This window comes from Chironomus tepperi, unplaced genomic scaffold (genome assembly GCF_022539635.2).
Source record: "Chironomus tepperi strain 1889 unplaced genomic scaffold, CSIRO-AGI_Ctep_v1 contig_85, whole genome shotgun sequence".
Taxonomy (NCBI): Eukaryota; Metazoa; Arthropoda; class Insecta; order Diptera; family Chironomidae; genus Chironomus; species Chironomus tepperi.
In genome coordinates, this window is record NW_027226207.1 from 7,057,832 (window position 1) to 7,080,777 (window position 22,946).

Genomic DNA, 22,946 nt, shown 5'->3' on the forward strand with positions numbered 1-22,946 from the left:
TTCAAATTTGCAGTTTTCAATCAATTCGCATTAAAATTTGAAATCAAATTCAAATTCTTATTTTGAGTTAAACATTCAAATCAAAAGAAGTAACTGAGAAACTTTAAAAGTGAATAATAATGAACAAGTGATAAATAAGTGTGCAATTAAAGTTAAAAGCGATTGTTAAATTCAAAAATTGTCGACAAAATTAAACAAAATCTCATCAAAAGAAACTCAAATTTAAATTTGAATTTAAATCTCTTCAAATCCTCGTTGATTAGAACAAACTCATAAAATCAACAAAAAACGTCTTCAAACTGAACATTTTCAAAATTGCATCAAAGCCGCTCATAGTTATTCTACATAAAATCACTATAAAATTTGTCACGAAAAGCATAGAAAGTCAAATTAATTATCTTCAATTAATTTAACAAAATCGTGACTAAACATATTAAAGTTTTCAAGATCTAAATTACAAGATTTTTGCTATTATAACAAAAGACCTATGCAATACAGTCTACACGTCCATATAAATATAGAAAACTGCATTAAAAGTAAATGATTTGCATTTTATGACACAAAGAAGTTGATGTGTTGTAGCTGAGACTAATGAATAGTTGGTGGCTTTAGTATAGAGCTGGAGAAGTTAGAATTGAGCAAAGGAGTCGGTGCATTTGAGCGTAATTTAGTGAAAATTTGCATTTTTCAACTGAATTTTTTAAATTATTCTTTGAAATTTTGCATATTTTACTGTATAATTCATCGAATATTAGCATAGTTCAGTCTATATTTGCATATTAAAGTGCATAAGCTGATTAAGAACAGGAGAAGCTAATAAAGAACAACAGGAATTAACAGAGAATTGCAGGAACTAGTAAAGAACAGCTAAAGCTAACAAAGAACCACAAAAACTAAAGAAAAACAGCATAAATTTCCAAATAACATCAGAAATAGCTAAACTAGAACAAAATCCAATAAATAACAACAAATCCCACTATCTAGCTTGCCAAGCTAGTCCATCCAAACCTAATTCATTATTCTACCACCAACTTCTATCAACAAACAGCCAAATCAAGTGCATAACTTGCAGAACCTTTGTAAATACCAGCACAACGTCAATCTAAAAAATCATAAAACATTCATAAAAAATTACGCAACAATAAGTAAAATGAAATCTATGACAATTATGAAAATAAATCAAAGTCACAATTAATCGTACACTTGTTCATACTAAATTATTACATGTGAGGTTAATTGCCGCGACATAAAAAGAGTTTGAAATTCTCATAAAATTTGCAATGAAGTGAAGGCTTTTAATTTATATTTTTTATGCTGTGCATTCATTGTGAATAAATATAATTTTTTTATATATAATTTTTTATATGTGCAATAATAAGAAGGAATAATAAGAATTAATAGCGGCACAGCACAGTGTGTTTGTGACTAAACAATTAAGAATTTCATTAAAAAAAAACAAATTATTTTAACCATGCAAGAAGTTTGTAGTGTAATTGATCCACAAATAAAGACCGAATCATCATTGATGCCATTGCAGACAGTACTGCTAAGCAATCCATCGATGATATCTAATCAAATTCCACCATCACAACAGAATGGACAGTCACATCAATCGCCCGTTTCTGTTCAATCCAAATTGCCTGCAAATTGTGATAAAACACGTGACAATGCTTATTGGATGCCTACAGAAACAGGATTTATAAATTCACAACCATCAATGGCTGAATTTTTGACACATTTGGGACCCGATTCGAGTCCAAAAATGGAACAATCATCGTATGGTGGTACGCCGTCTGAAGGTGATCCCGTACCAGAATATCCATGGATGAAGGAGAAGAAGACGGCGAGAAAAAATAATCAACAAAGTAAGTCCTTTTCATTTTTTTTTATGTTTCAACGGCGACGATGAAGTTTTTTTAAAAAAAAATTATTTTGATGTAATTTATTTAATTTTTTCAACACTTGAAACAGAGACAAATGTGCGGCGATAATTCATAAATGTGAGGATGGAATACAAGTCAATTTTTCAAATCCTCTTTTTTGTTTCTATTTCTCTATTAAGGGAAGGTTGGAGGTTGAAGTTGAATATTATTGTTGGGTATGGTTTTGTGATTGATTTGATCTTGTGTATCCTGAATGTTAATCTGATGATTTTTATGATGTGTAGAGAGATCGGGATGGGTTGTATTGTAGCCTAGAGGTGGATTAGCTTTTTTGTGCTATGGCACAACTCAGCACTCGAAAAATATTCGCGGTTCTCTTAAGATTAGTAATACTTACAAGAGTATCGCAGTACTCAGGTTGTCCACCATTGTTCTAGCTTACCTGAGTGACATAATACGTCGAATCGCATTATTGCCATAAACTTACTTACTGATTTCGCTGGACATACAAATTGTGACTACCGCTTGCCAATTTTCAATACTTATTTTGTTGTACATACAGATCAATTGTAATCCAAGGCATTCCTTCTTTAGATATCGCCTAAAACCGATCCTATCGTTGGCTTTTGCTTGCCAATTTCCAATATCAAATGCATTACTGTCTTACCCGAATAGCACAAGGCGGCAAAAAAGACGAAATCCGTCTTTAGGTAGACGTCATGGCGCCGCTACGTCAAATGCACGTCGCGCCGCACTTTTTTCGACGTAGCGTCAACGTGACGGCCACGCTGTGCTATTCGGATTAGTCATCAATTTTCTTCAATGAATTCGTTGGCCGTCCTCGTAATCTTTTGTCATCAACAAAGTCAGACTTGAAGACCTTATTTAAGGATTTTTGCATTAAAACGGGTCAAAATCAGTCTTTACGGTCATGTTAGGGCAACATAGTCTCTTACAGTTAACATGGTGACTTTGTGGTGTCCTAGTGAACGTACTGAGCTGATAGGGTAAGAGTCTGACTTTCTTCAAATATAGTAACATTTAAACAAATTTAATATTAATTATTCACATCCAATTCAATCAAAAAAAGTCTCACAAAAACCTCCAAAAAAGAATAAACTCATCAAACACAATTCACATTCATCATAAAAATCAATTTGTCATGAACAAAAAATTTTATCTTTAATTCATTGAAACACGACTTAAGCTACTTGAATAGCTTAACAATATTCAAAATATTCAATAATTTTCATCTACAACAATAACAGCGAACAGTTGAGTCTTAAAAAAAATATATTTCAATTCACACATGAAATAAAGACGAATAAGAAGAAGAATTTGGAAGAGAAGGCAAAATGATGACTGCTTGACGGACACATGAGAGAGAGATGAATATTGTAAATAAAAAAAATAAGGAAAACAAAGCAAGAGAATCATTAATTTGTTAGAGGAGATCACTCAACAAACAATTTTTTTTTCCGTCTTCTTTTCCCAACACACAACAAAAAAAGAAGGCAAAGAAACTTCAATATTATATTTATATACATCTTCTTCGCTGCCTCGCTTTGACAAATGAACGTAAATAACAGGTTTAAGATTAAATTTTTTTTTTTGACGGATCTTCGATTTTTTTTGCTTGATCCTTTATGCTGAAGTCAGATGAGACGAATAATAATTCATCATAATTTATCTCATGGACTTTAACCTGTGTGCTGCGGCATGAAGAGTCCATGAACCGTCTGTTACCTACAATTTCGATTGAAGCTTACTACCAAGGTTTATCCCAAAATATAAAAGGTTGCACACCACTGACCTATCTGGTCAAAACGGAAAGAGCATTTTTTCACATTTAGGGTGTCCATTTGTTCAGTTATAGGATGATACAGTCACGGTTTATTTCTATGAAATATTTTTGACTGACAAGAGTGGCAGAATTGACTTTTAGAGATGATTTTTGACTAATAAATGCGGGAATGTTGATGGAATTGGAGTTGAATTTTTAAACAGCTGATATTTTAGAAATAGACTCAGGTTCTTGAATGATTTAGGGAGGTTTAGTTGGAATTTAGCTTGATTTTCATTTTTTCTAACAAATTCTTACGAATTTCTCACATTTTTAGTTCCATTAATTCCCATCATCAATCCATAATCTTCAAATAATTCAAAATACTTAAATTCCTCAAAATTGATTCTTATTGGCGGCAACAAAACAAAGCCTCAACTAATATTTGACTCTTTTTTTTGTTGCTATATTGAGAATATATATTGAAGAAGCTAATTGCAGATTATCGGCAAGTATAATTAAATTAAAGAACACTTTGCTTACATTTAATGGATGACTTGTTGCTTTTGTTGGTTCTGAATAATTTGCTTTAAGTGTGTGAATATTCAATTGTTGTGCAAAAAAAAGTGTTATTAATGATTATTTTTGGAGTTTATGTTTGAAAAACTAGAGCTTGGAATTGACCCGGATTTTGTATGGAGTTGAGGAGACTTAAGTGGAGTTTTTTATGCAAAATCTGAGTTGAATTCGAGTCTTGTTGTAAATTTTGATGAGAATTTGTAAATTTAAAGTTGCTGAGAAGTTTTTTATTGACTAGGAGTCATCTAGGTAGCAAAAATGCTGCATTAGGTAGTCATTTGAAAGCTACAAATGGAATAGAGTTCAATATGGCTTTGTATGGCTTCAATTTGTGTCTAATCTCTGTCGGTAGGGTATATTGTGCGAGCAGAGCTTGAAGTTGAGTCGGATTATGAATAATAAAGTCAAAATGAGTCAAATTCGAGTTCTGTGCGTGACAATTCAATCATTTGAGCTGAAAACACTGAAATTCAGCTTTCATAGGATCTACTGAATTATATTCCTAGTGAAGTATGTTGTTTATAGTTGAATCTCAACTTTACAATTCTCATCCAAGCAATAAATTCTCATCAAAGCAATTTTGTAGCAAAATTCACTAAAAATTCCATCAATTCCCAACATCTCAGTCTCCTTCACTTAACTACAAAATTTTAATTTCAAAAGATTCAATTTTCATATAAATTGCTAGTCATTTATATTAAATGCACAAAATTACAGTAATCTACAACATCGTTGTTTTTTCATAATCCGCAAATAGTCTTTATTTACATCCGCAAACTAAACACAAAAAAAAAGTTTCAAATCATCCCGCGCAAAAAACAGCAGAATTAAATTAATTCAAAATATTTGTCATAATTAATCATTGCACCTCCTTGCCCAAGTTCCCTCATCATAACATTTCAAAACAACAAATAACTGACAAATTGCTAAATTTATGCAACTAAATATGTAATTAAAGTTGATTTCTAAATGTGTCAATGATTTCATTAAATCAAGCTTCCCATTAATGCTCATTATTGTCATGAGCATTCGATTCGCGTTGACCTTGAGACAATTTAATGAAATATTGAGAGCTTAATACCTTTTTATTTATTTCAAACGGTACCGACTAACACTGGATGGATCTAATTTAGTGATTTTTAATGCAATAAGTTTTGTTTTGGATTTTTACAAATAAAGTATGAAGAATTGAAGAGAAATGTTGAGCGTGGATGCAAGGGGGTGTGACTTTTTGGGTTCTGAAGGATTATTGATGTGTTGTTGTGACTCTGGTTGAAGTAATAAATCTAGTTTGAGAGACACGAAGTAGGCAAATGCTTCTATATGAACTATAATCAAAAATCATAAGGAAATTCATTCAAATGCATGAATTTCATGCAAATGGCTGTCAAATTGAGCCTAAAGTATCTCAGAATATGTAATCAAGGCTACAGTTTGTCTACTGTCCACCTGAAGTACTCTATCGAAGGCAATCGCTTGCTAATTACATCCAATTGCTAATATTAACTTCAATATGGTCTTTATCACTAGTTTCATTAGTTCAAATAACAGTCAATCGGCAATATCAACTTGTATTCTGTCTATATTAACAGTTTTGCAATGATTTTATGAACAGATTAGGCAATTGACTTCTAAGCTTTGTGATGTGACCAGGAACAGAGTCAGAGAGAAAGCCTTCTGTAATAACCTAGGCTCCAAGTCGGAGCATGGTTTTAGTAAGAAAGTAAGTTAGTAAGTAATGAATCTTTTAAAAACTAATAAGCTTAGAGTACATGCTTGTTTCTTGAATTTCATCATCGGTATTGCAAGGTATGCCTTAATTTAAGGTGATAACTGGGCTTGTATAATGCCTAACTAGTTCCCTATCTTGCAATTCAAATTACGGCTAGTAACTGCATTTTAATTCAAGACAATTGTAATATGCCCATAAAGCCGAATGGTTATTCCTACATGCTACCTAAATACCTAAATATTAACTATAGTCCCTAGCAGCTCAATGGAGTCGCTAGGACTTCGCTACGTTGCCATGTCAGCGTCAAACCAAGGAGTTGCTTTTGCAGCTCTTCGTCAACTGATTTGAGCAGTTTTTGTGGCCAAAAAGGAAATTCACATCTTAGTGCTTAGTTCGAGTATCTCATAGACTATATACCCAACCAAGTTACCATCCCTATCATACCCATAACAAGACTAACTGACCATAACTGAGTAGAAAACTTTTTCTTCATAAAAAAAATAAAAATTATTATGATGAACAATAACACAACGCAATGTACATATCGCTTCATGTAGATCGGCTTAAAGAAGTGAAAAAAAAAAATGAAAAATTTTATACAATTAATCAATGTGAAAGGTGATTTTTTTAATAGTTTCGTCTTCCATGTGCGCCTTCACATGTTCCACAATACACATATACAAAGAGGAATGAAGAAAAAAAAATTCATAAATATTAATTTGGCTTTAGGTGAACGAAAAACTTTTTTTTTCGCTCTTTTTTTTCCCTTCAATCCTCATTATTGTGTGCCTCACTACATCCGTTTAATATTACTTTGATTGACTTGTGGCGACTGTTTGTTGGAAGCCGCAAATTATATTATTTTCAGACATTTTTCATTCTTTACTTCTCTTTTCATTCAGCCATAGTTTTTACATTACTTTTTTTATATTGTTTCTAAGTAGAACATTTGGAGAAGTTGGTGCTATTATTATGCGGCTATGATTACGGACTAAGTGTCTGTAGTTTACATATTTGGAAGTGAAATTTATTTGTCTAAAATGATTAAGTTCTTTTGGTGGATTGAGGGAGTTTGATGGGGAAATTTGAAAGTATTTGGGGGTTGCAGGTTGAATTATTGAAATTTTTTAGGGATATGACTGCAAAATTAGGGGATTTAGAGACTTAAGTCTCTAATACCCGAAAGACACAGGGCATGATAACGTCGGAAAATGGTTATTTAGGCTACCGAGTGGCCGAAATTGACTGAATTCGGCTCTTAACCAGAGCAACGTCTGTCTGACGACACTATTGTCCAACTTTATCATGCTATGTGCCTTTCTGGCTATATTATGGTCAAGTTTGTGAATGCTTAATGAATGTGAATTGTCACATGGTACCGTGATGACATAGTAGGGATAATTACCTTAATAAAACCAATATACAGCTATTGACTATTGGTATAGACAAATGACAAACGGAATCTAGCGATAAAACCAGTTTCAGGTTGCATTAGAAGGAGACATTGAATCACAATTGATCTGTACGGCCAGCAAATAAGAAGAAGCATTTCATTTACAATAATTTACTAAATCCACTAAATCCCACCTTCAAATCCAACCATTCATTTCCCAATAATTTCCATCAAAAAATCAAAATTCGCAACTTCAACTCGTTAAATTCCTGTAACTAATTTCTCTCAAAAAAATATAGCAGCAGTTTAACCGCATGCTGTGAATTTCTCACAAGTAATTTTCAACCTATAATTTAAAAATCAGTAAAAATATATAAAAACTTTATTATTCTCGTAAAAACTCTTTTTCATAGATTAAAATGATTTTTGTAATTAGTGCGGCTACTTTGAAATGGAAAGGAATTGAGGAATTTAATTCAATTACATTCAATTAAAATCGCATGAAATTTTTTTAATATTTTCATGTTTTTTGAAAGATGAAAATTGAGTTGAGATTGAAGGGAGGAAATAAGGTGAAGGAAATGAAATTTGAGGTTATGTTGTGTTGGGTGTGGCAGATCAGCAGTGATCCATGCCATTCTTAGACAATTTTGATATTTTGAAGTCCCAAGCTGCAATATAGTAGAATTAGAGATGCAAAAGCTCAAACTAACACTTTGAACCCCAACTAAATTTGCACTAAGGTCACTTAACCCCAATCTAACCTCACAAGACGAACAATATCGTCGGATATGACTTACAATATCTCAAATCAGCAATCCGAACCCTTACTTAAGTCACATAACCCCAATCTAACCTCAAAATTCCAAAATTTTCCAAAACATAACCTTAAAATCCATAATAAAACCCCCGTATTTAACCCCCAAAGCAATTCCACCTCCTTACAAACTTTCTTTACCATAGTCATAACCTTCCTCCTTTCAATAGACCATAAAACTTTACGACAAAAGATTATAAACAAGTAAGGCACTTGAATGAAGTTGAAATTCACACACATATATCTCTTTTTTTTGTGCTGTCTTCCTTACTTCTTCATCCCTTAAAACAACAACAACAACACATAATCTTTATTCTGTTAACTTCCTTCGTAATAATATAATATAAAAACTACACAGCATAACATGTGAATATGTATGTATACAGCATAACGTACACGATGGTGCTTGTTTAAAAGATAAATTGTGCGTTAGATTGTGAAAGTCGAGAGAGTGAAAATAAATATAACAATAAAAAGTATAGACATGGAGTGGAAAATAGCATTGAATGTTAAGGGTTATTTTTATTGTAATACAAAGAGATTGTAATAAATCTTCATAGCCTGTTGAATCAGTTGATTCTATCCACATACAGCAAAAAAAAGTAGCAGCAGCAGAACTTAACATCGGTATGTGAGAATGAAAATTGCGATAATTGTGTGAAAAAAAAATGAGAATTTACTTTACATGTCCCTAGTGGGATGTAAAGGTCGTGAAATTTATTGCTTGTGGCTTGGAAACTTTCAATTACATTTATCACAATTTTTGAATTATTTTTTGAGTGTCAAAATGTTTAGTCTTTTCATCTTGTTAACAGAACAGCGGGATAGAGTTTAATGTTGTCTGGATAGATTTTGACGAGATGTGGGCTTTAGATTGATTGGCATATTCTCTAACTAATCGAAGCATTAGCTTGGTTTGATGTGGATTTTGGTTGAGTGTTGGATCAGCTGAGCTTCGATTTTGATATTTTTAATATTGGTTTAGTGTTGATTTAGCTGAGCGTCATTTCGGTTGAACGTTCCTTTGGCTGAGCAATTCTTCGGCTGAACGTTACTTTGGCTGACTTTTACTTCCGCTGAGTCTTTTTTCGGCTGGTCATTTTTTTTTCTTTTGATTCTTACTTCAGCTAAGCGTCGGCTAACCGTCACTTCGGCTGACCGTCACTTAAGCTAAGCATCATTTCAGCTAAGTGTCACTTCTGCTGACCGTCACTTCGGCTGATCGTCACTTCGGCAGAGCTTCACTTCAGCCAAGCGTCATTTTAGCTAAGCATTAATTCAGCTGAGCGTCACTTGGGCTTTGCACTATTTCAATTTTGTGTCCTTTTGGCTAAATTTTATTTTAGCTCAATATTCATTTGGTTAAGCTTAACTGCAACTGAATGTCAGTTCAGCTTAGTTTAATTCTCTTTATGTATTAGTGTTACTTAGGCTGACTTTAACTTCAGTAAGATATAATTTTGGATAGACATAAATACAATTAGTTACATTTCTCTTGAGCTGAGCGTCACTCCAGCTGAGTGCCATTCTAGCTGAGCATCACTTTAGTTGAGCTTCATCTCAGCTGAGCGTCACTTTAGCTGAGCGTCACTTTAGCTGAGCATCACTTCAACTGAACAACACAATAGTATAGAATGTCTTGAACCAATCATATTTTAAGCTGTGCATTTTTGCAGCCGAGCGTCGTTTCATCTTAATACCTTTGTAGCGTCACTTAAATCATAAATCTTTAAAACACCACATCACTGCCTCTCAAACCTCCCTCATCTGTCCCAAAAATCTTCAACAAATCTCAAATCCAGCACTCAATATATCCCACAAAATCCAAAATCCAACATCCAACAAAAACCTCTTCCAAATGTTATTGATCCGCTAAATATTCATTAATCTCCATAAAAATTGTTGATGAACTTAAAAATGTGATGGTTGATTAAATATTCCTTCATATTTGTATACACCTACCTACGGCAATTTCACTATCATTATTTTAATTCTATTTTGTTCCCCTTCTACGACTATTTCTCTTCATCACTTCAATTTAACCTCAAATAGTCATCATTTTTCAGTCTGGCGCTTAGATAGTTCCATTGTTCTGCTTTTAACCTCTCCTTCTTTATGACTTTTCTATTCGTTTATTCCGAAAAAAGAGAAAAATTGTATAATTGTAGATAACTACGTACATAGAACCCGACTAGAGGCACATGAGACGCATAGACAGCAACAGCAAGAAGAAGAATAGAAACAAAAACAAAAAAAAAATTGCTCCTAAAAATTTTTTCGGATAATTTTTCTTAATGATATTGTTTTAATGATGATGTTTGAATGAAAAGATACACAGTATGAGGGTTGGTGCTCCTCACTGTTGATTAATTGTTCTATATTTGTAGCATATACTTTTTTTTGCTATTTCTTTTTTCTCTCCCCCGTTTTGACTCTCATGTGAATAAATAAATTGGCGGTATTTTGAAGTTCACAAAAGAATTTTTGTGATTCTTATGGCTGTATCGCTATCGATCATTGTAAGGATGTGAGAAATGTGTCTGCAAAATTTCATCAATTTAATGTCAACGATGAATCAATACATTTAATTTGTTTCTTGAGGGGTTTTTTGAGTTTTGAATGGGAATAAGATAGAGGAGAGGTTGGGATGAATGGGATTTTGAGGAAGGGATATTTGAGGGTTTGCTGGTTGAGTTTTGTAGAAGATTAAGGTTACATTACCATGATTCTTGGTCATAAATGTAGTTTTTTGGAATAATACTTACATTTAGATGGATCTCCTACTTGAATTCTTTACATGTGTCTGAAAAACCTTATTATTTACCTTCGGACTTTCTGAACTTCCTGAAGACCTTAACTGAGCATCTAGTATGTTAGGTTCTTTGTTTATGTCATATCTTGTTCCAATTTGTGTTCAGTTATATCCAGAGCTCAATGTCGGCTCGGATTTAGTCATGACAAGTAGTCTAACTGAATTCACTTCCAGTTCTAATTACAACGTATCTAGATCAATTCAATTCAAGCCATTCAAGTCAAAATAATTGAAACTTTATCATTTTTGATCCATTCTTGGCTTCTCAACTCACTTAATTTTCATTTTTGCCATTAAACTGCTACACTTAAGAATTCGAAGTACCTAAACTTCCAAAAAATCACAAAGTTAGTTGGTAGGGTTCGAACTCGGGATGTTCAAGTTCAACACAAGCATTCGTGATTCGGACCTTGAGAACTAAACATTGAATGCACTTTTGTCTCTTAAATATACTTGACAATATGCACTTTAGACACTTATTTCATTAGCTTCAGATGTTTTGACACTATTACTTTAATATTAAGTCATCCAAAAGGTACACATGTATTAGTAAAGACTAGAAATTGTTTCCCATGACTGGATTTTATCCGATTTTATTCTATCTTCTTTTTATAATTCAACTCCTTTCAACTTACTAACTTCGCTGTCTATACTGATCAATTGTGATCCAAGGCCTTCCTCTGCTGGCGCCTGAAGCTGGCTATATCGCTTGCCTATTACCAATTCCAATTGTGCCACTAACTCTTTCGACAGCTTCTTTCCATGAATTACCTCTTATTAAACCTAAAACGATACTAAATCTGAAGATCAATAAAGGTGTAGAGTCATGAATCAAAGAACAAAAGAAGAATCAAGACCTAACTTCATTCTAAAAATCATAGTTCAGCTCAGTTCAACTCCCAATAATTCCCAACATAAAACAATTACTCAACTATTCAATCCCAAAAAACCCTTCCATCTCATCAATCCCTAAAGTGCACAAAATTACAACAAAAAAAAAAGTCTCAAAACATGCACAAAAAAGAAGTCTCATTCATGAGGTAATTCATTATCTTCATTTGATGTTGTCGCTTCTTTACGCCAAAAAAAAAAATTCAAATAACTCAACTATCATGATACGGTTGACAGTTGATCAATCAAAGTTATATTCTGACATTGCCATTGCTACTGTATCTCACTGTGTGTGACTTGATGTGTATATTTTTAAAAATAGCAGAAATAAAGGGTGTTTTTAATCTTATCTTATTGTCAGTTACAACTGAGTTGAGGATTAAGATGAATTTTTACTGTTGGCACACCTCAAAAATCAAGTCACAAATCCCTTTAATTGTCAAATAATTTTCAATCTTTATCAAGATTTTCATCTTCATTTCAATTCCCAAGAAAAAATGTCTTAAAAATCAGAAATAAATGAAGAAAAATTCCTCATTGAGTGGCATTGCGTAATTAAATTAAAAATAATGTGGTTCATTTCATCTTTATTCAAGGCATGGCATTCCTTTAATGGAAAAGGAAAAATGAAAAACTTTTTCTACCCATCCGACATTGTTTTGTTGAAGCACATCTCGTTATAATTAGCATATTTACTTAATTTAATTTAATAGAGTCGTGCCTATTTGATGCTTCAACATCTTCTTGTTGAGAGTTCTTTTTGGTTTTTTGGTGTTCTTGTGGGGATTTTGGGAGGAATTTTTTGGTAGGGTTGTTAAAAATTTGAGAATCTAATGTCGAAAAACTCGAATTTGAGACAACCACACTCTGATTCTTAATCGCAAAGTGAGTCAAAAAAGTTTCTCGTTGCCTCACAGTTTTCTTAGACTAGGAAGTCTTGGCCTCGGCATCAGGGACAAGTGATTGAATAGTGAGTCAAAGAAGCTCACTAATGAGTCAAGGTAGTTTAATAGTGAGTCAAAGTGTCTCAATTGTGAGCATTGTCCTTCAATTGATCGAAAATCGATCATGATCGTGATCGTCGATCTGATCGAAAAATGATCGATCGATCTTCGATCATTCGATCACTTTTTTTACTTTCTGATCGAATGATCGATTGATCGATCGATCAAAAAAAATTTGATCGATTCGATCGCTCGATCGATCGATCTTTGAACGATTTTGATCGATTCTGTCGATCTCGATCACATCGATCACGATCATTGATCGTTGAAGGTCCATGATTGTGAGTCATTGTTGTTCAATTGTGAGTCAATGTGGCTCAATTGTGAGTCAATGTGGCTCAATAATGAGTCGAAATTGCTCAATATTGAGTTCAAGTGACCCAATAGCGAATCGAAATGACTGGATGATTGCAACATCGATTCTACAATCATCCGTTCGAGTCTCAGAAAGAGAAATCGTTCTTTTGTTCTTTCTTGGAATTATACATAGTTGAAACACGGTTTACAGCCTTACTATGATAATACTATAAGCTGTACCCGAGTAGCAAAAATCGGCTAATGCATCCGGTGATTCGGTAATTGATTTTTGAACCAGAACTCGAAGTCGACTCAGATTTTACATGAAAAAGTCGACTCGACTTCAAACCTCGCTTCATACAAAATTCAAATAGGCTTCAAACTCTGTTTGGAACCATTCTAAAATCACTTCGGACTGGTGTCTGATTTTGGATCGTGTAACTGACTTGTGGTATTCAAGGTAGTTCCATTGAGTGCGATGGTCTGGCACACCTTCACTCGTTAGGCAATGTTTGGCGTGAAACAGGCAAAGAACATACTGTCATGGTACAGAAGGACAAGTAAGATACCTAAAGGCTTACTTTACCTGTTAGGAACCCAAGCCCTGCTCAAAATCTCAATCATTCAAATTTGTAAATCTTTATTTTTATTTCATCACAAATTCCTCCCAAAATTAACCTCAAGGAACTCCACAAGTAAAAAAAATAAAAAATTACAATCTCTTAAAATTTTATTACCAACAGACGGTCTCGTTTTTACTTTTTCTTAAAAATAAGAATTAAGTAAGTCCTTCACGACCAGGGTGGGGAGAGTTTTGTGAAATAAATCAAAACTCAAAACTCAAAATGAGAGTTTGATTTAAATTCATTGAAAAAATGAGTTTGAATTTGAATTTGAGTTTTTTTCATTTCGAAAATGAGTTTGAGTTTTTTTTTAAACTCAAAACTCAAGTTGAGTTGAGTTTTGAGTTTGAGTTTAAACTCAAATCCAAACTCACCTTGAATTAAAAATTCTCTTATGGAGATTTCTTTAGATTTTTCATAAATTAAATTGAATACTGCAATATGATCGGAATTGCACCTGGCTTTAAATTTGTTCCTGGTTCCAAAATATTTGAAATAAAAATTACAGCAACCAATGACTTTCTGAACTTTCGTGAGAAAAATATTATTTGTTGATTCTTTTGTTGTTTGTGACTTATTGCTTACAAGAAATGACTGAATATTATGAATTATTGCTGGATATGACCGCAAATGAGGAACTGGCCACTTCCAGTGCTGAAAAATCTTTTTTCATGCAGTTTTCGCCAAGCAAATATGACAAGTTGTTTGTTATCACTCAGAGTACTGAAAGGGCACTGGAACTGCCTGGTTCCTCTACATCCACAAAAAAATTTTTTGTTCCTTTTTCATCAAGGAATCACCTCTGAAAGTTTGAAAATTTTTGTTGGAACTGACCGGTTCCTTTGGTACCTGATAGTTCCATACATCTGAAAATAATTCTGTATGATTTTGGAACTTCATAAAAGTTGCCAATGTACATCAGGTACCAAAGGAACCGATCAGTTCCAACAAAAATTTTCAAACTTTCAGGGGTGATTCCTTGATGAAAAAGGAACAAAAAATTTTTTTGTGGATGTAGAGGAACCAGGCAGTTCCAGTGCCCTTTCAGTACTCTGAGTGACTAAATCCAATTCAGAACACTTTGCACAATCAAATGGAGTAAAAAATATTTTCTGGCATTGGAAGTGATCTGTTCCTCACATTCAGCTACTTCCAACCATCTTAGATCAAGCTCATCCATGAGTGCTCCATTTTCTGCAAGCAATAAGCCACAAATCACGAAAGAATTAACAAATATTATTTTCCTCGTGAAAGTTCAGAAAGTCATTGGTTGCTGTAATTTTTATTTCAGTTGGAACTCCAGAAAACTAATTTGTTGGACATGAAATGCATAAACTAACCAGGAACAGATGAAATGTTCAGCAAATCATATTAATTCACAGAAAAAGTGAACATCTCTCAAAATTCTTTAGGAATTCAATTAATGAATTATTTATTCAAGGTGAGTTTGATTTGAGTTTAAATTCAAACTCAAAACTCAACTCATTTGTATTGAGTTTGAATTTTTTTAAAAAACTCAAACTCATCTTCGAAGAAAAAAAAAACTCAAATTCAAATTCAATTCAATGAAAAGTGAGTTTATTTTTGAGTTTTGATTTAACTCACCCACCCTGTTCACGACACAGTGAGATTTAGTTCAATTGTTATTACACCCCGACATTAAAAAGTTAAAGATGTAGGAAATTATGTAAATTAATCATCTTACTAAACTTTTTTATTTGCAAATAAAATAAGCCGCGGACATACAAATAGGATTGGTCACATTAATCGTAGAAAACAAGGCATGAATAAGCATCAGGGATGTGTAAAGTTACTCAAAATATAATAATGAACACTAAACACTACAATTTGTCGACAAACTCATAAAAAGTGACCATATCAATCATCATAGAAGCATTACACACTGTGGATGTGATGGAGGAATAAAAAATGATCTTGAAAAATGCTACACATACAGCACTGCTGAATACAGAATAACTTGAGAATGAGAAGTAAAAAAAATCTTTTTTTTGACAGAAAATTAGATAAACTTATGACTCTTCCTATATAGAATGGATTACATGAACGTTATGTTGGCTTTGTACTTACTCTTAACATTATATGCATTCCCCTCTCTTGTATGAAGATATACGGAAACTATATAGAACTGAATTGGGCCCATCTATCATCATACGCTTTAATATGATGTCGAATGGTTTTTAGTCTAGAGATGGGAAAATAAAAATTTTGCAGCAGTGGAAGGAATAGTTTTATTTAGAGGTTATTGTCTAGAAGACAAGTTAGAAAGGCATTTATAGAAGGTGAATAGAGCGCATTTTTGGGAATATTTGAAGTTATGTTTACATTTTTTTAAAATGATCACTATAAGCATGTAAAGAGTAGCTTGAAAGACATCTTAGCCACAGATTATATGTTCCCAGATCCCCAAAAATTATGTACCGCTTTTGACTGGGTGCAGGGCTAGTTTAGAGAGGTAAGGTTTACAATTTTGTTCCAGAGTCCGAATTTACATTCAGGATCCTACTACAAAGAATTACGATGGATGGAGCAGAATCTAAAAACGCATTTTTAAGTTTACATATTTTCCAAACGATCCCTCCGTAAACCCCAGCACTCTACCTAACAAACAACAACTCAATCCTCAATCCTCGCGCATTTAATCGCATCCGCGACTCATCCTTGAAAAAACATTTCATTCCGCACCCTAAAAAAAATTACTCAAATATTTTAAATGACTCTTTTGTTCATAAGAGGAACTTAATACCTTCCAAAAAAAAGTGACATAGAAGTAATAATAATAAAATAAAATATGTGAGTACATATACGCGTATTTTAATATATTATAATTATTATGATTAGCATAATATACATATTCAATTTCGCGGGATGTAATGAAGAATATTAGGTAAATATTGATGTTATTTTCACTTAATTTAATGAAACAATTTAAAGCCAGTTTATCCACCCTCAATTCTTAATATCTCAATTACTTTCTCTTTTTTTCTCACTTCTGGGCAATTTTTTTTTTTTATCCTTCGCGGTTGACTTTATTATTATAAAAATTCTTTTACCCTTATTAAATTCCTCTAAAAAAAAAATCTTGCGCTTTTTTATTTTTATTCTTCCACATCAGTGGAAATATCGACTTTTTTTTGCTGCTTTACTCAATTTTTTGTGTGGTTTTTTAAGCGCAGATGAATGAAAAATAAGAATGTGGATGGCAATTTAAGAACCGCAATAGAGTTCAATGGATTTTCATTAAATTTATCAAAAAAAAAATTGTTTTTAAGAAAAAGAGGCAGTCACTTATAAAAATCAATAAAAAGCAGAAGGGAGCATTGTCTTTAAATTATTGTGGATGAAAAAAAACTTGTTTTTAAGGATTTTTTAACTTTATTATTGAAATAAAAGAGTTTAAAAAATTATTGAATTTCTATATTTTAAAAAATAAAAAAACCGAGAATTTCAAACTTTTAACAATTTTCAAATTTAATGATTTTTAACTAGGTATATAAAACTTCTTCGAAATTCAAATTTTAATTGAAATTTAATGGTTAAAATTTGATTAATTTTATTTTTTTCAAACTCATTTTAAACTATATTTTCAATTTTAATTACAATTTTATTTTTGAAATTATTTAAATAAAATTGCATTTTTTTTGAAAATTCCTCAAATTCAAAACTATTAAAAAATTCCCCAAAAAAAACTCTATAAACTCAACCCACACATACACAAATTGATAAATGTACTCTAATTTGTAATCAAAATTGCTCCTATCGATTACCAAATAATTCGTAACGGATGACATGACTACGTAATGACCATATTATTATGAATATTTAAATTCAATATGTAATTGTGGAAACTATTATTATAATGATGTTATTATCGCAATAATACTAACTTCCAATCTACAACTATTATTATAGATTTGTCTAGTTAGATATATTTATAGGAATATTATTACAAATTTTTGGAATTTCACGCAAAATAGCTTCAATTTGTTAATGGCTTCGTTTTCATTTTGCATTGACCTGTGATATGAGTTATTTTTTTGGGTAAAAAAATGCGGAACTCGTTTAATTTGTCATGACTAACGGATGATACTGTCTGTATAAATGGGTTGAGAGACAATAAAATATATGAAATGGTAACAATATGCATCGAAGCTTGACATGTTTGAGGTTTTGTCTGAGTTTGAGAAGTTTTGTGAAATCAGACTTGCTGGAACATCGATTAAGAAACCTTCTATGAATGAAATTTGGGCTAGTTTTACTAAATTAGTAAGAAAAGTCATTGTGGACTACAGGATTTAGGATTGAATGAGTAACTTTTACATTCTTAGTCCAGGATCTGATCATAGGTTCGATTGTCAGGTTTCTCGATGACTCAACCTTGATAAATTTTCTCAATCGAGACTGAATCGACATTTTGGCAGTCTCAAGAATCCGCGATACATTCACCAAAACTCTTACTTGTCTCCAAGCTTGGCCAGGTCAAACTTTTATTTATTACAATCTTATTCACAACAACAGAATATTAAGGATTGCTTAAAAAGAGTCAGAAGCTTCAAAATCTAAAAATTCTCCATTTTTCTGCATTCAAATCATCTTTCAAATACAAACCAATTCTACTTCATTTTAAGTCAACAAGTTGATGAGGATTAAATAGCAATAACACCTTAAATCCCACCTCAAATTAAGTTAACACCAATACAAATGATTCTCAAAAGAAGAAAATCCCAAAAAGGTAACAAAAATTAGAGAGTCATCCACTTCAAAAAGTCTCTAAGCTTAATCTCTTCATTCACAAAATAAAATAAAATAACAGAACTGGAGTCTCTATGCTACCGAAAATAAAAGAAAAGAAAACATGAAAATTAGTCTCATCTCTTAATAAGTTACTAAGCATGCACCCCGCTGAACATATAATACTTTTTTTTTACTATAATATCGTGTTAACATTCACATTATAATGTTATTCATGTAAGAGAAATTTTTGCCATTAAATACAGTGTGTTTTTGTTACAGAATGAAATATTGCAAAAAAAGAAGTTCCTTTTTTTTGAGAAATTTTTTACATAAGTGTGCACATAATTTTTCTTTTCACTTCAACATAACTCTCACTCTATTTTATGATCTTTCATGACGATGATTTGTAATGTTTTTCCTTTAAAAATTGAAAAAAAAAGGAATTTTTTTAAATTTTATGCCACAAGAATTTTTTGTTTCATTTGAGAATATTTAAAGGAGGAATAGAGGAAATGAGGGAGTGAGATGAGCTACTAGTGAGTGAGATGGAGATGGTTAGATAGGTGTGTAGTCAGGGAGGGCAAGTTAAAAAGTTTTGATCATTTTTGAACAACTTTGATCAATTTTTGAACATTTTTGATCATTTTTGAACAGTTTTGATCAATTTTGAACAATTTTTGAACAATTTTGATCAATTTTGATCAACTTTTGAACATTTTTGATCAATTTTTGAACATTTTTGATCATTTTTGAACAATTTTGATCAATTTTGAACAATTTTTGAACAATTTTGATCAATTTTTAACAACTTTGAACAATTTTAATCAATTTTGATCAACTTTTGAACAGTTTTGATCATTTTTGAACAAATTAAAAAGACATTTCAGACCAATTTATGACCCAACGTCCTTCTTATCCCAAAAATCACCTAAATCAATTCAGAAACAAGCCAAAAAATTCAAAAATTGTCAACAAGTCCTCCCTAACTCCCCTCAAATCCCACAAAAACTCCACCACTGCATCAATCCACAATCTCCACTTAAAGACTATTTTATTTTAATGCTGTGAGCTGTTTTAAACAGTAATTTATATATTTTTTATTCCTTTTCTTTTTTCTTTTTTAAAATGAATTGCTCCTCACTTCTATAACATTTTTTCTTTATTCTGCTAAGTTGTGTATATTTAATGTGATACGAGATATAAGTTGAGACATAATGCAAATACTGAACCATAAAAATTGTTGTATATACATTTTCAGGAAATTAATTCTTTCAACAGCAAACAATGTTTCTATTTTGTTAGCGGTTTTAGTTTTGGTTCTGAGGATGGTGGTTGGGATTTTTGAGCAGTTTGGAGTTGGAATTGTGGATTTTGACAAAAAAAAATTATGCATCGTTTCAAAATAAATCACAAATATTGTATAGGAATCGAACTTAGAATTATGACACAAGTGTCAGTTCTTCATCTTTTGAGCAAATAACTCATTATTCATATTTTATAATTTGTGGAAAAAAGCCAATTTTAATCAGAAAAGTTGTAAAATAAAATTCAAATTTATTTTAAAATTTTAAAAATTTAATTTGAATTTATGAAATTTTAAGAGCTTAATTTCAATTTTAAAAATTTAATTCCAATTTTAATAATTTAATTCAAATTTTTTAAAAACTGTTGATTTAATTAAATTTATAACTTTTGGTAGTTTTTTTAGGATTTTTAAAAAATTGAAATTTCAAAAAATTTAATGAATTTTTATAAGTTTGTTAATTGCAAACTTAATTTTAAAATATTTAAAAAAAAATTATATAAAATATGATTTTAAAGAAAAATTTAAATGGTCAAGGAATTTAATAAAATAGTTATTTTTTAGAAAATTTTAAAAAATATTTGAATTTTAAAAAACTTAAAAATATTTTTAAAATTTAAAAGATTTCAAATCTTTCAAATCAAAATATTCAAAAACTTAAATATATTTGAAAATTTAAATATTTAAAAGTTTTAAAATATTTAAAAATTTGAAAAACAATTTAATTTATTTTTACAAATTATTTCAATTTTTTTAACATTAAATTAAATTTAACAACAATTAATTCAGAAAAATTTAATTTTTTTTTTCTTTAAAACTTCTAAATGCGCTCTAAACATCAATCAACCCCAAAAAGTCACCTCATTCCTTCAATATGTTTGTGTGTATGTTGAACTCGCGAAACTCAAAATCACCCTCAGTTTTTTTCTTTATTTTTTATTTAAATTTCTCCTTTTTTTCTTTTTCTTTTTGTGTCTAGTGATTTTTTATGTGCCATCTTATGCAAACGAGCAAAACTAGGGTTGTCGCTCATAAATAACGTTTAATAAGAAATAAAAAGCGGCAGCAGAGTGTTCCTATCATTTCATTTTTCTCGCATTTCCGACTAGATTTTTGTTTCTTGGCTGCACTGTACTGTATTGTATAAGAAATATGCAAAAAAAAAAAAGTTAAAATTATGAACTAAAAATGGTTAAACAAATAAGTCTCTATGCGGCTTTTATTATGCCCAATTAAACAGATTTTGGAATTTGTGGTTTTTTGTGCTACTTGGAATGTGAATGTGAATTAATAAATAAAGTTATAGTCAGAGTGTTGGCAAGTGAAGGAAACTGAGCAGGAAAAAAAGAAGATGTTTTATTGTTATGGATTATGAAAAGATTTTTTGGTCAATGAATGGAGGGACATAAATAAGGGGATTTATGAGCTGTTAATTCTGGTTTGAAGAAGTAGTTAAGAATTATGTGATAATGCTGAAATGTTAAAAAAAAAAAGAAATAAATGGGATTTTTTAAGAAAATTTGAAAATTTAATAAATTTTAAATTAAATTTGAATTTTTAACGGTTAAAAATAAATTTAAATTTTTAATTTTAAATTATATTGAATTTAATTTTTTTTAAATTGTGCTTTTTAATTTTAATTTTAATTAGAAAAATTCAAAATTTTAATTTTTAATTATTTTTCTAAATTCAAATTTTATATTATATTTAAATGTTAAATTTGACGTTTTCTAAAAATTTTAATAAACTGAACTTTAAATTAAAATTTTAAAAATTGCAACTGATTTTCCAATTTGAAAATTTAACAAACTTTATTAAATTGAATTAATAATATTTTATTTACTGGAATTTATTTAAATTCAAAAACTTTAAATTCAATTAGTTTTAAACAAATTTTTAACGAATTTTAAAAATTTAAATTCTTAAGAATATTTCTAAATTCAAATTTTTAATCTTTGAAAGATTACTATTTTGATGCTTTTTTAAAAATTTTAAACACATTTTAATAATTTGTATTTTTGTTTAATTTTTAAAGATTCAATTTTTCAATTTAAAAATTTAACGAACTTTTTCAATTCAAATTTTTATTTTTTAACTCTTTATTTAAAAAAAAAAAATTCAAATTAATTTTAAAAATTTGCGTTTTAATTCATTTTGATAAAAATTGAAAGAGCTTTTTAAATTTAAAATTTAACGAACTTTTCAAATTCAAACTTACCAAAATTAATTTAATTCCAAAATCTTCATATCCATAGAAAGAACATCGCCAAAGGCCAATAACCACCAACAATTCCCATTTTTTAAAAAAATACATTTCCATATTTATCAACCATATTTTACTTTCAATTGCCACAACAACCACACAGTCCAAAACAATTCGAGCATAACTGAATATGTCGCTTATTATTATTCGCCATTAGGTAGACTGAAATAAAAAACTTAAACATATCATTAAATTCTTCATATACATTTCAAAAAAATTTGTGTATTTGTGTACAGAAAAGATTATTAAATCCAAACAGCCATATAACTATCAAGTTGATGGCTGTTGTCTGTAAAGTAACTCCCTATTATCAAACAATTAACATAATCATGGTATGAATTATATAGCTTTAGATTGAAAATTACTAGATCGTATAGAGTTGAGTCTCCTTGACCCCAAAGTCGCATCCACACAAGCACATAAGATGTACACAGCATAAAGATAATTATATGCTACATTCTTTCTTATTTCTCCTTTGCCAGTCAATTTTTAAAAAAAATATAATTTGAAGGAGTATCACGAATGAATGGAATCAAAAATGGCGCATTTCTCAATAAAATTTATAGCATAACAATTTTCATTTGCCATCATTGTATCTCATTTCCGTAAGATATCAAACAGCACAAAAAGCATAAGAAGAACGATGGACTAAAGAAGAAAAAAATATAAAAAAAAATTATAAAGTCAAATGGAGAATGAAAAAAAGTACAGAGAAAAAAATGTATAATAATAATGTAATTTTATCTTGAGGCTGAAATGGCTCCGACACGCCTTGGAAAACAAAACTCGATATTATTTTATTTTGCTTTATTAT

At 30.7% G+C, this 22,946-nt stretch overlaps 1 protein-coding gene across 2 annotated transcripts in view; it reads left to right on the top strand.

Annotated features, from left to right (window-relative positions):
* The window catches only part of pb (homeobox proposcipedia), a 48,720-nt gene continuing 25,774 nt past the window's right edge, over positions 1-22,946 (top strand). Inside the window, exon 1 of one of the 2 annotated variants that reach the window (XM_070634808.1) lies at positions 1-1,865. In XM_070634808.1, coding sequence (XP_070490909.1) covers positions 1,472-1,865 — 394 coding nt within the window. In that variant the 5' untranslated portion in view covers positions 1-1,471. The remainder of the gene's footprint in view (positions 1,866-22,946) is intronic. The other variant, XM_070634807.1, reaches the window with a different exon arrangement.